The sequence below is a fragment of the Pygocentrus nattereri genome, chromosome 9 (assembly GCF_015220715.1).
Source record: "Pygocentrus nattereri isolate fPygNat1 chromosome 9, fPygNat1.pri, whole genome shotgun sequence".
In the NCBI taxonomy this organism is placed as follows: domain Eukaryota; kingdom Metazoa; phylum Chordata; class Actinopteri; order Characiformes; family Serrasalmidae; genus Pygocentrus; species Pygocentrus nattereri.
The window spans coordinates 26,290,056-26,307,182 of NC_051219.1; the positions used below are offsets into that span (position 1 = coordinate 26,290,056).

General features: G+C 39.7%; 1 protein-coding gene across 4 annotated transcripts; it reads left to right on the forward strand.

Annotated features, from left to right (window-relative positions):
* Positions 1 to 2,824: 2,824 nt before the first annotated feature.
* On the forward strand, positions 2,825 to 16,215 carry LOC108427756 (tumor protein p53-inducible nuclear protein 2). 4 transcript variants are annotated; one of them, XM_017698216.2, is made up of 6 exons: positions 2,825 to 3,147; positions 7,707 to 7,863; positions 7,958 to 8,086; positions 9,203 to 9,274; positions 9,617 to 9,746; positions 10,887 to 16,215. In XM_017698216.2, the coding sequence occupies exons 3-6, from the start codon at positions 7,963 to 7,965 to the stop codon at positions 11,152 to 11,154; spliced, it is 594 nt and encodes a 197-aa protein (XP_017553705.1). In that variant the 5' UTR covers positions 2,825 to 3,147; positions 7,707 to 7,863; positions 7,958 to 7,962; the 3' UTR covers positions 11,155 to 16,215. The 4 variants fall into 4 exon arrangements, with proteins under 4 accessions (XP_017553705.1, XP_017553701.1, XP_017553704.1 ...); XM_017698212.2 differs by having other exon boundaries at positions 9,203 to 9,746; XM_017698215.2 differs by having other exon boundaries at positions 9,203 to 9,746; positions 10,890 to 16,215.
* The last annotated feature ends 912 nt before the right edge of the window (positions 16,216 to 17,127 follow it).

The following is a 17,127-nucleotide window of genomic DNA, read 5'->3' on the forward strand; positions in this document are numbered from 1 at the left end:
CATTCAGCTATGTTCTACTTTTCAAATGAGACACCTACAGCATGGATAAAAATTGAACAAACATCAGTAACAAATCTTCAGTTAAATCAGTATTTATATTCTGCAAATTTAACGAAAATGACAAAAAACCCTTTTTTAAAAAACACAATTGACATTTGGAACAGGGTGCATCTGTATGTAGGACTCCTCCCATCTCTTGCTTTTCACCTATTTTGGGCAACACATTTTTTAAGGTAGGTAGAGTTGATGGGGGTTTCAAAATCTGGGCAGATAAAGGTGTGCAGAAGCTGGCAGACCTATATAAGAATGGCAACCTTCTTACATTTGAGCAATCATGCCAAACATTCCAAAGAAACATTTTTTACAAACATTTACATGTTAAACATTTCATTATGTCGAAATATAGGCCAATCAAATCCGAACCAACACTGTCATACCTAGAGAATATTGTACTGCAAAATCTAGAGAGGAGAGGCCATATTTCTTTATTCTATGCAGTTTTATTAACACACGATAAGGAATCCACTACTGATAGGTTGGCTGCATGGAGATCTGACATTCAAGAGGAGATACTCGAGACGGACTGGGAAACTACATGCTTAAAAGCCCAAAAGCAATTAATTAATACAAGAAGGAAACTCCTCCAATACTCCGGTCAAACTGAAATGCTGGTCTCCTGATATTCCAGGTAAGTGTAGTAAATGTTTAGATGGAAAGGGTTCTCTCTTTCACTGTGTATAGGAATGTCCAAAATTACACTGGAAATCAGTCATGCAAACTTGATCTAAGATTGTTGGAGTAAATGTACCTGTTAAGGCAAAAATATGTGTGTTTTTATGTGTGTGTGTTTTTTTTTTAATGTGTGTTGTGAGAACTGTGTTTTTAGTTCCAGACCATTAAAATTGATTGACTTTGGACTCCTGCAGGCCAGGCGATTAATATCTTTGTACTGGAAGAAAATGGATGTACCCTCAAATCATATGTGGGTGAAGGAGATGGCATCATGTATTGTACTGGAACGACTCGCTTATATTGTCAGAGGAAAGGGGGTAAATGTTGGAGAAATATGGCCACCGTTGACCGAGTTTCTGGGACATTATGAAGGAAATTAATTATAAAAATGATGCTAAACGCTGAGTGTTTTTGTTTTGTTTTTTTTTGTTTGTTTTTTTTTGGGGGGGGTTATGTTGTTTAATGTAAATCTTATGCCAACTGTACTATTATCACTTGCTTGTTTTGTAATATTAAAAATCAATAAAAAAAAGAAATCTTTTTTCATCTCATTGTTCCATAGCACTACAGTAGCCCCTCTGATGTGAGGATCACTGGTGGTTTGGTTGAATTTTACCCCCTTACACATTCCATCGTGGTACATTTGCTTTATAAATGACTTCATGGACGATAGATGCAGCATTGACTGTATTCAACTGTAAATTGACCTTAAAGTTTACTTACTGATTTTATTTTATAATTGGTTCTACTCTTTGTAGTAGTGCCCTTGCGAGCTGTTATGCACTACTGGAACAACAAAATTTCCTTCTTGGCTTATTCAGCATGGACTATATAACTGTTCTTAGGTTATAGACGTGTGTAGTAAAATTCTGGGCCCTGGCCATTTCAGGAGTTATTAAAATATTTTGTGTATCATTTATTCAGCACACAAACAACAACATCTAAACAACAATCATACTTACTATGCACAAAGAAACAACAACAACAACATCTAAGCAAGATTCGTTGTCATCAGCTACCAGTAAGCTGAAGTGTTCCACTTTACCTGACACCCTTCTTCAACTGGGGATTGTAATATAACATTTTAATGAGCACCTCGCTTGATTAAACAACCAAAGGAAGAGGTCTGACCACCCCTTCCCCCTTCCTACACACTTAGAGCAGATGGTTCTTCAAGGGTTCTCTATAGCAAAGGCAATGGTTCTATAAGGCAATGGTCCTATATAGCACAAAAATGTTCTTCAATTCTTATGATGTTCAGCTTGTATACAATAGAACTCTTTTTGTTGCTATACAGAACCATTTGCAAAAAGGTTCTACATAGAATTCTACATAGAATCTACGTTTAATAACCATTTAAGCATGATATGCTTCTATATAGATCTTATGGCTCTAAGTAGACTAAGGAACTCTTGAAGTACTATCTTTTTTAAAGGGAAATTTCTGAATTATGCAAAATGTAAACAGAGTCATCCAGAATGTTTTTTGTGAAACGGTTGTTGATTGTAGAGGCTCAGATTTCTTTACAGTGGTGGTGATAGGAACCAGGGGTCACCATGGCTGCAACACAAATAGCTATTTCATTTACTATCCAAAACCACCAGTGTTTTATGTGTAAATGCCCTGCATGTACCTCTCCAAATTAGAATAAATGGATTAACATACATTTTAAGCTGTAACTTTTGCACAAAACTATCATAAAACAATATGTTACGCAGCAGGCAGGATATATATCTAACCACTTCATGTAATAATTTTCTGTGAGGGAGCTTCTAGAGGTGGACATCTGGTTCCTATCACCAGCACTATGAGCAATTCTGACTTGGCGGCTTTTTTTTTTAGAGAGGCACATCTCACTCCAAACCACTCTGCATGATAGTGTTTGCATTTCAACTCTTTAACCGTGCAGAAATTCTGAAAAATTCGGTGAACTTCCCCTTGAAGTGTGTGGCCTTTCTACCCCAACCATTCTGTCCCTGTTGCTCGGCTGGGACCTTGTGTAACGCTCTGATTGGCCCAGAGCATCGAGCGGGCGGGACTTGGGCGGGGCTACGAGCGCCGTGATCTCACAATCAGCTGTTTTGTACGTTTCTATATTCTGATCCGCGGATCAGCTGGGCGAAGCAATAACACCGCAAAAATATCTGCAGGGAGAGGAAAGGGGGAAAAACAGCACAGGCCGAGGAAACAACGGAGGGATCCTTGCAGATATCATGATCTGAAGATCGTGTAGTTTACAGTTTACACTTCTTCTGAGAAGAAAGCCTTTTTTGTTTCTCCCTTATTTTTTATGCTGGTGCACTTACTAGGCTACCTCACAGAAAGGCTACCTAAAGCTGTGCTTTAAGATCTGTGTTTGTTTTTTTGTCCTGTCACGTTTACAACTTGATAGTTGACGTTTTCTCGCAAAGGCAGGTAAGATAGTGTTGAATCTAAGTTTCTTTGTTCGTGGGAAAGCAGACTGGACTCTGTGTTTTTATTCTAATGCTATTCTTTCTCCAGGCCTGTGTGCAATGTTTGTGTATTCACCGTCTAAGGAAAATCTAACCATACATGGATGTATTTCATTTGTCGCCCTGCCTTTTATAGATCAGCATTATAATCTTCATTTCGTCATTGCATTGCTCTACAATAGCTCCTCTGACATCAGATTTTGGTGGGGGGGTAGGCTGCCCCCCACCCCTTATAATTTAGCCACGGTATGTTTGCGTCGGAAAAAAGAGAAATAGGCTTCTTTGTGGAAATCTGATCTATGGTAAAATATGGACTTCAAATATATGGCTATCCAACCTATAATGGAGATATATGTGACCTATATGCCAACTTATTTGAAACTGGGACATGTTCTTCAGCATATCCAACAATATATGATAAAAAGCATTCATCATATATGGATGTCCACCCACCTATCAGATGTTCCGTAGGTTATATGATACATATAAGTACACTACATATATGACCATTTATTTTGAATTATATGTCTAACCCTTCGTGATATATATGCACATATGGCAATATATCCGCTTTCCATTTAGGAAAATAACAGAAATAGTAGAAATAGGCTTCTTTATGGATGATAGATGGACTAATTAATCGATTGATGTTGCCTATCGGTTTCGTGTTGACCCCTAATCTGCTTTTCCTGGGTGGAAATATTGGTGTTATAAGCATAACCGTCGCTCTGGGTGTATGTTAGCTAGGCGGTGTATGTATTATGGCTGATGGGTTTGAGGTCAGTGTTAGTTAATACTGCTGATCCGAGCTGTCATTGCTGTGACCCTTTTCCTCTCAGCTGGAAGAAAATTCACCGCCTATTTACAGCCGTCGTTTGGTCAAATCGGCCATTTTTATACGTTTATTCCTAATTCATTCATCGTTTTGACCATCGCTGGACAGTTTTCTTTCCATCTTTTTCCCCCTCGTTCAAATGTAAACACTGCTGGTTGCCCCTCGAAATGGTGCACCAAGGAAACCAAGGGGAAGCGATGTTGTTGTTGTTGTTGTTTTCCTCCTCCTAAAGGCGTCTGGCGCTCATACCGAGCATTTTACAAGAGCTTAAAGTCGACATTAGACCTTAAGAGTCTCATTTGTCCGGTTTTAAGCCCGACAGCAGTCGATATTCCTGCAGCGTTTTTTCTTTTTGTCGTGTATTTTTCCGTCCTCCGGTCCCGAGGGGGCGGGGCCAAGCTGGAAAAAAAAACCGACGCCGGTGACGTCAAAGCGTTTCAATGCGCCCGGCCACCGCCAAACGAAGTCCCGCCCACACTGAAAGCCATTCAAATAGATGCTAGTGTTTCCCAACTGACTGCGTTAACCCTTTCTCTGAAGCAGCGGCATAAAAGCTCACCTTACTACGAAATACTGGCGGTCTAAATAATGAAATAATCGCTTAAGTACGGTCCCAAAATAATCAATCTAGATCTACAGTGGAGCAGTACATCCAGGATCTATGAGCATAGGAAGCGAAGAACCGAAATTCAGGTGCTATTCTGTCTTGTTGAATATTCTTGTTCGAAAAAAAGCTAAAGCTACAAACAAAGTGAGACATGTGAGCCAAAGTAAAGCAGTGCATGAGCACAACACAACAGAATGAGATAAAAAAAAAAAAACGAATTTAGGAGATTTAGTAATTTAGTGTTTATGTTTATGACCAATGTGGAACTAAGCTTTGGAAAAAAGTATGATCTATCCCTTGCACAGAAGTAAAAGCATCATAAAACACCCAGAAATTGCTCAAAACCAATCCAGTATATGGAACTGAGTATATATATATATATATATATATATGTGTGTGTGTGTGTGTGTGTGTGTGTGTGTGTGTCACTAGTATTTTCAATATAGCTTGATTGTAAGACCAAGAATGGAAAGCATTATAGCCAATTCAATGATGCCTAGGCATTTTTGCTATGTGTGAATTAAATCTGTGCCCTGTCCCCTCTTTAAGTAACAAAAATACATTTCTTTGCACCTTCAGACACAACAAACATGAAATTCCAGATAATTTAATTGGAATGTATGAATAAACTCGAACAAATGCAGGAAATGCACACTCCGGAGAAGTGGAACTGACATATGACCCAAGCCAAAAACTAAGCAGTGAAAGAAAAGACAGCTTTGTTTTTTTCTTTTTTTTTTTTTTTTGCCTTTTTTTTTTTAGGGCATGAGAATGAAACTGTATGAGCAAGCTAGCCTAAGAAGGTGATTGCTAATGCGCCATGGATATAAAATCATTAATATGTGGAATACACGTTTGTTCCAGCCTGTGCATGTTAGACGTAGTATAAGGCTGGCCATGGTGGCAGCTTCAGACCTGGACCTTTAGTACAGTAGGCCTGCAGTGTTAATTTGACCGTCCTCGCTTTGTCCTTGTTGTTACTCATTCAGGAAACACCACTGTTATCTCTCTTCCAAGGCCTTTATCTTTTAAATGTGTCTAACTTGAGCCAGTAGTACATCTGCCAATATTCTAGGCCCCACACTTGGACAAACCTGTAACTTCATCAAAAATGACAGTTTAATTTGGCACTAGTAAGGTGACCTAATGCACCCTTAGGCCCGTATTGTCTGACCAGTATCAAAGTAAGGAGTGTAGGTTTTCTTCTGATGATGTTCTGATGGCCTAATTTCGTTTTGTGTGTTTATTTTCCACAAATTCTGTGTTGTGTTTGTGGTGTTCTGTTATTGGCATGTCAATGTGTCCTTTGCCACTACATTATTTATAGTGCTCAGCCTTTCTGCGTGGCTTGGGTCAGCCACCTGGACTGTCTGACAGCTTTCCTCTTGAGACACTTCTCCTGATTGGTCGGTTTCTTTTTGCACAGTGGGGTGGGCGGGGCTTAGAGATTTTGTTTGCACTCATTGACCCTTCAGTGAGTGCTAAAATAAAGTGAATGACACTGTTTTCATCTCCTTCCAATGAGCTCTTCTCTAAAAAAATGGTGCTCTTCTTATGAAATGAACTGTTTTGTGTATTATATATTCTATAATATCAATGGAATTATATCGCAATATATTATGCAATGCAGTAAAATTTATACAGTTTACATTTTGGAATATATTCATGAACATGAAACAGTATATTTAATTTTCAGTATATTTCCTGCTTTTTACTACACCTGCTCATTTAGTTTACCATCAGAATCAGAATCCTTTATTGATCCCAGAGAGAAATTGCAGTTGTTACAGTTGCAACCATTCCTGTAAAAGAATAAACACTTTAATAATTTAAAACAAAGATAAAGAGAAATTTGCAATATGTACACAAGATTTAAGTTCTTATGAATACAGTAAAGTGGTGGTGACTGTGATTATAAATATTAAACATCTAGTATAAGGCAGTTCAAATTAGCATATTTTTTACCATAAAATTTACCATATTTGCCCATCTGAAGTGCCAAGATTTAGAACTTTTTTTCTCTATCCTGTGTGGCTATAAATAAAAATGTATATCTTATATTAGTGCATCAACCATATAAAAGTTCTCTTTTATATCTTTTATGTGTGTGCTTGCAAGAAGAAGTTTAAATGGTAGGATGTTTCTATGCCATTACAGTCTGTGGTCTAACACTAGTCCTCTACGTCCACATTCATAAATACAGATTTTAAAATGTCAAGTTCTTTTAAATGTTAAGCAAAAAAAAAAAAAACTGCAACTCAAATGATCACATGTCAAGACAGCAGAGTGACCTCTAAGTGGTCTCTGGCAAACAGAACAATATTATCTGGAAGAAAATGCACCATTAAATATGATTGCAAAAGCATGATTGTCTTTCTTCCTGGTGTTTATAACAGGGCTCACAAGTTTTATCACAAGTTTCCTTTACCCACATGAAAAGACCGCCGCCCATCATCTCTGCTCAAATGGCATTAAAGTAGCTTCAGTTGATAACTAATGATGAGCTCTGTGAAAAAGATCAGAGCCCCCGAATCGCTCAAATATCAAATAAAGATGTGATGCATCTAGAACTTCCAGAAAGCCTAGAGTGACATTATTTCACACAAAATTGGTCCCACTTACTGGAAAGCAAATCATTACCCTGTCCACTGTCAGTTCCTAGCTATGTTATTGGTTAATCTGACATTTTCTGAAGTCCTAACCTGGTTGAATATCTTTCTGTCAGGGATTTCATGAATTTAACCCTTTGTAGAGCTTAAATACAACAGTCATGAAGGTTGTGTGGGTTCCCAACTGGTATGAATGTACCTATGCTAGATGTTGCATTGCTAAAGTAGTACTTCTAGCACAGTTTCTTCAGTCATCTGCCATGTGGCAAAGTTTCCTTCAAGTGCTAGATGAACATTTTAGAAATAGACTGTTCTCACCTGGGGCGCGGCACCGTGGCGTGGTGGGTAGTGCTGTTGCCTCACAGCAAGGAGGACCAGCTTTTTTTGTATCAGTCAGTTTAGAATTTTTCATTCCATTCATCTGACAAAACAGTGAGATTTGGTATTTCTTCCCTCTTTTTTCCCTTCAGGCCTTTGCAGTACAAGAGAGACCATAAATTTGCACTTCGAAAGCCCTGCTACTCTTCCAAGACTCCTTCATCAACAAGGGCTTGACAAGCAAAAGAGGCCAACACACCGTGCTGATCACTCTCAAACTGCCACTGAAGACCAACAAAATTAGTAACTGTAAATAGATTATTACATTTGTTTTCTAAGAAAAACATCAAGGCAGCTCTCCCTCAGGACGTCAACAAATCCTACCTTTTGACCTCTGTGGCAGCAACCATGTTCCAGCGGCTCAGCAACCTGTTGTTCGGAGAGGTGGAGGATGTCTCCGCCGAGCTGAATGGACCCAAGCCCTGTGTGACCGAGGCCGATGACGAAGGATGGCTTTTGGTCAACTTACCCGGTGAGTGTTCGGGGGTTTTAGGTAGTGCAGTCCTTGGAGACATATTGTAGTTTAATGTATCAACACAGCAGTGTTGTGGATACAGGGTTAATGATCAAAGAGTTAAAGAAACTGTTAGAAAAAAGTTCATGCTCTTACTCTAGATGTTTCCTTCTTGGACTTATGTAGCTCACAATTAAAGGGGCATTCGGGCCTAAAACTCTATTTTATTTGTTTTCTGTAGCACAGCATTATATTCCTCAGCTTGATAGACTTCATCAACTACAAAACCCCACAAGCATTGATCCAATACATCTTACAACCATAGGGAATCCTTGTGGCAGTCCTGACTTCTAGCCTAGCCACTGTTGTGATGTTTTGAAAATAGTTACTACAGAAAACAGCCTCTGCCCAAAAATATGACCTAAAGCAGTTTTTATGATACATCAGAGGTTTTAAAAAAATTTTAAAAATGGAAATCTCAATTAAGGGACCACCGCAGTGTCACTGTAGGAGCCGAGTGAGCATGTTTAGAACAGATGTAACGATAGTCACAATTTTCTGGTTGGCCTGGAGTGTCTCTTTAAAGGAGGCCAATTAGCATCAAGCTAGATTCAACCCTTCGTTATTTAGGTTGAGTAATCTCAAATAGACTTATTTATGTCGTTTCTGACACTCTATGGCATTATTTTATCTATAATCATGGACAAAAGACCAGACATGATGGCTTCTACTACTCTTAGCTATGTGACGTAGCCTGTTTTTGCTCATTTTATAGATAACACCATAGAGGTCGTCTATCTGTTTCATGATTTTTATATAAGATTTATATAAGATTGGGTCACAATCACCCAACATATATGAAACATTACCTATATTTAATAGGTACGTGATACTAATGGTAGTGTTCCTATGTTTTATGTCTTGTTTTTTTTTACCTCCTCCCATTCCCCCATATTTGAATCTTGAATCCTCCCACTGGTGTGTGTTCACATTATACCGTCGTCCCCTACCCGCATGGCTTCATTTAATGTGGTTCCACTTGCTGCACCTGCCTCTTTCTTTTGATTTGCTCACATTCTATCCCTATTACCCCTATACATGTTCTATACTCCGCCCCCTTCACTGTGTGCCCAGGTAATGGTGACTGCACCATGTTAGGCGAGGATGGGGCCGAGGCACCACCAACAGCACAGTCCCTTCCCAACAGTGAGTGTCAGAGGGCGGAGTCTAAACATGTTCCAGCCACGCCCCCTCGGACATGTGACCCCGCCCCTTCCCCACGTAAAAGCTGCAGGACTAGAGTGGCCAAGGCTAAGGCGGCATGCTCCCCGTCCCCCCGCTCCCCCGGCTTCCCCTTTTGCCCTAATTCTCCCTCCCCCGTTGGGTCAGTAGGAGTGAAAGCGCTGTCCAGCCCCGCCCACTGCCCGCTGGGTTCCGCCCCCGTGTCGCCGGGTTCCCGTAGCGACTGTAGCAGCGGCGGCAGCGGGCTGGAGCGGGGCAGCATGGACGAGAGCTGGTTTGTCACCCCTCCCCCCTGTTTCACTGCAGAGGGAGCCACCGCGGAGGCCAGCCCGATGGAGGACCTGCTCATCGAGCACCCCAGCATGTCTGTCTACGTCTCCCCTGGAAACCTGTCTGTGGTGGAGCAGAGCGTGGCCAGCCTGACCAGCAGCGTGAGGTGAGCTTCAAGGTCACATAATGTCAGAGCAGTCCATGTCACTGAGGCATTTGCTAGGGATGCACAATTATATCGGGATCATGTTGGTATCGGGGGGTACAAACGTTTCATTTTGACTGGTAATTCAAATCAATTTGTGATGACATATTTGTTGTATTGTGTAGTATTTTCATTTCCCACAGTGGTGCATCTCTAGTCTGGTGCATTATAACTGCAAGAAATGATCCATTTTTCAACAACATTGATCATGGAAAAAGTAAAGCACTCTGTATGTCTATGATCTATAACGATTATTCCAACAGATCAGAAGTTTTGTTATCTCAAGATCGCAAAATAATTAAGTGGTGATCTTAAGATAACAATCCAGAGAAGTATAATTACCTCATGGCCTCTCTGGATTTCCATAAATATGGCTTTCGTTTTGTTGCACCATAAGAGTAGACATTACTTGTTTCACCGACAAATTTTGAGCTACACAAGTATATTGACAAACCCTTATGCAAACATGCAAACTCACAAACGCAAATCCTTGTATTTACATTCAGATGCAACCATCTGCAGACCTGTAGAGCCAGCAGCAATTCCAACTAACAAGTTGTGCTAACATAACACTTAGATAGATGTCGATAGATGTACTAGTATAAAGCATAGATATTTAGTGTTATACCAGAGTAAAACATAGACAGCTAGTGTATCCCTGCTAGAACAAATAGCACAGACCCACATAGCTGATCACAAGCAAAACCAGCACGTGCTGTGCTTTAGATGCTGGTGTGATGGGTCATGCTGTGTGACCAGCGAAACTATTAAGCTTGTTTATGTTGGTACCAGACCCACGTAAACCAGCTTAAACCATCTTGAAATTCATGCTGGTCTAAACTGCATTTGTCCCGTTGCTTTTGTTATTTTGCACTTGCATACAAATTACATAGCTAGTTAGCTAGTATAACTGGTTAAACTGTGTTTCAGGCATCATTTATTTGAGATGACAATAGCCAGCTATTTATTAAGACTTTAATTTGTCTTATAAATCATGACAAACGTGACTGCAGGTCCAGAACTACTGCTGGCTCTCCAAGTCTGCAGACAAATGATGAACACTCTTACTCTGATCTTTCTCTCTTTCTCTCACTCTTTCAGCAGGATGTCTGAGTCTGTGCCACCTCCTGTGGTCAGGAGCAGCATGCCTCCCAGGATGGCCCGAGGTGCGGCCTGTCAGGTGGTTCCCCTGGCTAAGGTGACACAGGTGTCTCGCGTACAGAGGGCCAAAGCCCGTGTAGAGCGCCGCCACCTGGGCCGCAACCGCATGCAGCGCCAGAACCGCGTCCGCGAGCAGATCCCACGACACACTGCTGGTGCCCGCACCTCCTTCCTGCACCAACCGTGCCAGCGCAGCCTCTGCCACTGACTGGCCCCAGGGGCAAAGCTTCACATTGAGGGCATTATTAAATACAAAGTATCTAGGAGAGGGGTGTCCAATTCCAACACAGTTTCTAGCTGATATTTCCCTGCTCTTCAGGCATATTGTATTTGGAATAGTTTTGCCTGGGGGGTATTATAGTTTAAGATGTTAGCGATGTAATTGACGACAAGATTAGAGTAGTGAATGGCCTTCTGTTACTGGTTGAACTCTGTTCTTATCCATCTTACCCTAATAACAGAACACAGCATTGTGGGGTGTTGTTATTGTTATTGAATGTGTTCTGTGGATGTGAACACCCATGCTTAAATCATACTATCTGTGGGAAATTGGGGAAATTGTGCACATATTTTTTTCTTGTACTAATTAAATCCCATAAATTACATCACATGAACTCCTCTGAAAGCGCTTGAATCCCACTGGAGTAGTGCTTAACTGGCAACTAACGGCAACTAACTGCTGAGTATGGAAATCACCAAACTGTGCTGAAAAAAGGCCATCCAGGCCCAGAGCTGGACACCCCTGACCTAGACACACCACTTGTTGTCTATTATCATCCACTGAAATTCTTTCCTACACCAGAGCTCTTTTATTTTTTAGCATTTTCATGTTTCTTAGAAGTGACACAGGTAGAGTTAGTTTAGCCCACGTTAGCCTAGTCCGATTTACTCTGCAGCTGTAACATGTTAAGCGAAAACAGGGTTTTTAATTTAAAGCACTCAAATCCATCCATTACAATCTCTCTCTAGCTCTCTCTATCTTTCTCTCTCACCCCACTCATGTAATCAGCAAGAATTTTTTGTTCCGGTAGTCAGGATGGCCCCACGTTAAACAGTAGCAGCTTTTCCTCATATCTTATGAATACCGTTGACATGTAGAGTTGCTAAACTGGCAATTAGAGCAAGAAGTGAGTATGGCAACATGAAAAATATTAAAAAGAACAGGACATCTATGTTTAGCAGGGCCATCCAAAAACGTTACATCAACAATAACACAGAGTCAGTACAGGACCGGACATTGAAATGATTGAAATGGGTCTGAAGTCGTAGTTTATTGTCCTTCATTTGCTTTCATGTTTTGTGTTGGAAAAGTCCATTTGTCTCTTTTCTTTTTTTGTGGGAATTTTGAAAAGAGGAAAGAGCATACCGTGAAAACGTGTTGCTATGCGGGCAAAACTTCCAGCATGGAAAAAGGGATGCACTGAGGAAAAGTAATGCACTACATTTATTTCACTCATAAATGTACATATATATATATATATATATATATATATATATATATATATATATATATATATATATATAAAATGACATATATCATAATCACATTAACACTACTTTGCCCTTCAGTTTACTTAACTTTGGCAATAACTGTGTCTATGTGATATATTTTAGTAAAATTCAATGCATTACATTTTTCAGTGTGTGCTTTTACAACACACAGAATGAAAAAAGTAGGTAGAGGAAGGCGAGAGCGAGAATAAAACAGATTAAAGAGGCCTCGGATGTGTTGGACAGAATAGGGGTTGATGGGGAATCAGAGAGGATTTCATTAAGTAAGTATTGTAGCCCACTAAGCAGCCTGAGTAGGCCTACTTAAACAGGCTTATGGTACCAGCTTAAGGGGAAAATCCCACCAAAGAATGAAATTTTATAATTGGTTTGATTCTTTAGCACTTTATGTTTGATTAATTTTGTGGGTGGGGTTTCCTCTTAAAACACCCAGAAACAGGTTAATGTTACTCTGCAGTCTTTTGTACCTTATCAGAAATGCCATGAGTGTCACAGCATATCAGCATCTAATGAAATATTGCAGCGTTTTTGGAGCAAATCTGTTTTGTATGCTCCATTACCGTGAAAAAATCATTTTGACATTTCCCTGAAGCAGAGCTGGCCACTGGCTTCAGCTGTGAGTTTCAGGTCAACACTTTTTTGCTGTTTTACTGGGCTGAAAAAACACTGGAGTATTCCTTCAAGGTTATATACTCATGATTGTCAGTATATATTTTGGAAGCGGTTCACAGGCTGCTGTGGGTTACAGGGCGAGTTGGGGTATATAGAAGGTGCAGGGCGGTATAGATGGTGACTCTTTATTTTGTTTTATTATGTTGAACACTGGCAGCCAAAAATTTGATTCAGATCCAGTGATTTCTATACTTATGCTACACTCATATCCATGCTAGCAAGTTCTTTTTATATTTTTAACAATATTTTTAAAAACTTTAACAGAAAGGCGCTTGCATGAGTACATTAGGATGATGTCGCAAGAGAGAATAGTGTGGCAAAGTTAACAAGTGCTTATTAAAATTAATATTAAAATGCCACGTAATAAAGTAAGGAAATGTAGCGATCACTGCAAAAAAAACTAATATTTGAACCTTTTTTTGGCAACCCATATAATTTGAATAATACGTTTTTCTTTTAGATCCACACAAGGCCTCAGACCCCATTTCTGTCCCTGTTCTGTGTTCTTTTAACGCCCTTTTTAAGCATTAGACATTATGGCTTAACACCCAAAGCTTAATCGCGCTACAGAAAAAAATCACTGTGATCAGACAAGAAAAACAAAACTGTTTGATGTCAAAGTTATAGAAGAGGCAAGATCATTCAGTCCTCATTTGAACTATCTGCCGTTACAGTAACAGATTCATTTCACACTCATGCACTGTAACACCAGAGTGGGAGCATGGCCGGAAACTAGCGTACCGAAGCTAACCAGTGTACATTTGAGATGCCAAGATGCACTCACTAGCTAGGAGGCTATAGGAGGGGAAAAATACCTCTACACACTTTTACACATGCACAATCCGTTATTTTACATCGCTCAGTGTTACCTTCCTGCCATTTCCAAGCGTTATCCTCCACGTTTTGTGCGCTGGCTTATGTGTAGTGTCAACGCTAATAGATTTACTATGGTGCTGAAGGTATATGAACATATACTGCTATTTGTAAATCGTTGAGACTTGGATGTAAGTTTTTGCACTGTCTTACATTTTATGGTGAAATCAAGGTTTTTAGCTGTGTGCAATTTTTTTTTTTCTCAACAAAACAGCTACAGGTGGCGAATGTGAGGGTGATGCTAATGTGCATGAGCTAGGAAGAGTCCAAAAGGATGACTTATTTTAAATTATTTGCATTCATGTATATTATGCACAGTACAGTGTTTGAATGATGTGTGTGTTTATGAATTATTTTAGTGCTAAACGATGTCACCACCTTTCGACTGCAAAACCACGTTGGTCCAATGATGCAGTGCCCTCTACTGTGCGTTAGCGTGAAGTGAACCTACTTTTTAAAGTTTGCTTTCTCACAAGGTCCTGACACGTTTGTCCATCCACCTAAGGAGAGTGAGCGTGTCCCTGATTATCCACTTCTGTTTCATTTTTTTATGTTATACATTCAGCAAACTTTCCTATTGACTGTTCACCTTCAAGGATGTCAATGTAATGTTGTACTTAAAGAAATCAACCGAAAATTTATATATATACACATACATACACACACATATATCCCAGTTTTTCGTTATGTTTTTGGATTTTTTCCCCCCTTCTTCTTTGAAAAGGACTGTGTGCTTCGCCTTTACTCTACATGGATGAATGTTGGGATGAATCTCTAGGGACGTTTCCTATCATCTGCAAAGTGAACTTTACATTGTTCCCTAGAAAGACACTTATTGTGTCTGTTTTACATGGTGCTTCTCACCTACTGGCACCTCTATTTGACGGGTCGTAGGTGCTTATTGAGGAAGTATAGTGTGTCATGTTCCATGGTGTTATTAAAACTGAGTTAAAGGAACAGTTGGATCAAACATGCTAATGTGGCTAACAGTGAATGGAAGGTTATAGCCAGTCACCATCACATTATGTGTGTAATGATTAGCCCACAAATGCCTTCTTTGTGAACCTTACTGGGGAAAAAATGGACTGGTTTTTGCTGGTCTTGTGCTTGACTGATTTTCGGTTTAGCTGGGAAAGTTCACACTGCTAGATCATTGTCATTTTTGTTCTGCGGTAACATTAGCATGGTGGCTAATTCACCACTGCCTAGTTCTGTTTAGCTACGACAGTCGTAGCATTTAAAACTTGAAACTCGATGACCGTAAAACAAAGAAAGCTACAGTTTCTCACAGGTTGAATGGGACTTTTGTAAAGCTTGTCCAAACTAGCAACATTAGCTATGAAAGAACGCGTTTGTAGGAGCGGCGCAGTTATCTCCAACGGTGGCTGTGTGTTTCCACTCAGTGTTAGCAATAGCAACATTAGCTTCTTTGACTGAACTATTCCTTTGAGACGCCTTCGCCCTCTATTGAGATCCATCATTGTTCCCTTTTGACATTTTTGATCTTGTTTTTGCGCACTCCTGGCCACCGTTGTCCTCTGCCGATGTTGTTATTGTCCTTTTTTTTGGGATTTCATCATTTCTTTCTCTGTGTGTATATGACTAATGAAATGTGTGGGTATAGAGAGGAGAGTTTGGGGTAAATTTGAGTGCGTTAACTGGTGTGATGTGCGAACCTAGAGAGGGAGGGTAATTTAAAACAGATGACACGTACTGATAAATGAAAACTAAAGTAAAAAAAAATATATGTGCTTGTATTTTTATCTCATATTATTAGAACAGTCGTTCACTTTATTATATTGTCAAAAATAAAGGGGGTGGACCATCAGACGAGGACACGGCGAATCAGCTCAGTTCCTCCGTTTGGCGCCCTGAAACTATGGCAGCTTTTGAAACGTAGGGGTTTACCTTTTAGGGGGAATCCTCTTTAACAAACACCCCCTTCACAAAAAATGACAAAAAAATACAAATAGAATATATTTAAAAAAAAATTGAATGGTGTATCTGATATCTATGGTGATTGTGCCTTTCACTATTCTGCATGGTTTTTGTGATTTGCTGACGTTTCGATCCCCTCTGTGTGGGCAGTGGTCCAGAAGCAGTAGTAGAGACCTATGCAAAAATACCAGGATGGGGTTCCAGCATCCATTCAGAAATGCAGGTACCAGACAAAAAAAGAATAAAAGAAAAAACTCTCAGGATGAAAAGCGAATCTTGTCTCTTTTTTTTTCTACATGAGGTCAGAAATGTGTATATAGAAGTATAAACACGCAGCACTGTGCAAAGGCCATGTGAGAATGTTTAATAGTTTATTTGGGCAGTATGTGTGATATTATTGTACACTCAGAAAAAAAAAACAGGTATTAAACTGGGGCAGGACCCCTCTTATCACTGGGGAGGTTCCCTCAAGGGTACATCTCAGTACCTTTAGTCAGGGAGTCGAAATTGTACCATAGTCCGTTGAAATTGTATTGTCTAAGCTGTATTGACTCCACACGCCCTGTCTCGTCTCCAGGTTCTGTTTTAAAACGTTAGCTTAGGAAAAGGTACAAATATGTACTTGCGATCTGGAAAAACTTATTTCAGGTTCACAATTAGACCTTAAAGCCACTGTTGTACCTTTGAGGGAACATTTACATTGTGTTACCTTGATGAGCGAAAAATGTACCATTTCTAACAGTGTAAAAAAGCACTATATAATATTAATAGAAATCTAACAAAAATGAATTTAGTAAGAGAGAAGGTGCTTTCTTCAGCAAGTAAACATTTACTGTCCATATAAATACCTTTAAATATGAGGAACCTCTTAGAACACACCTACACTGCACAATTTTAACTGCACTACACTTTTAAAAAAGCGTAAATATGGTAAATGTGGGACGCTTTGCATGGTTAAAGGGTTATTTGTATGGTGAAACGGTTCTATATAGAACCTTTTTGAGAAGGATTATATATAGCATCAAAAATGGTTAGACTATTGTTACGAGCTTGACATCGTAACAACAGAAGAACACCTTTTGGTGCTATATAGAACCATAAGTAACACATTATCCATCAGTCTAAAGATGCCTTTCATGATGCAAAGAACCCTTTAATTATACACAGGATTTTAACACTTTCATGG

What these genes read in the sequence shown, in the direction of transcription:
- LOC108427756 (XM_017698213.2), top strand. Translation starts at nt 7,963, where the DNA reads ATGTTCCAGCGGCTCAGCAACCTGTTGTTCGGAGAGGTGGAGGATGTC. An exon ending in GCTTTTGGTCAACTTACCCG is followed by an intron (nt 8,087 to 9,202) that starts GTGAGTGTTCGG and finishes CTGTGTGCCCAG; the next exon opens with GTAATGGTGACTGCACCATG. An exon ending in AGCCTGACCAGCAGCGTGAG is followed by an intron (nt 9,747 to 10,886) that starts GTGAGCTTCAAG and finishes TCACTCTTTCAG; the next exon opens with CAGGATGTCTGAGTCTGTGC.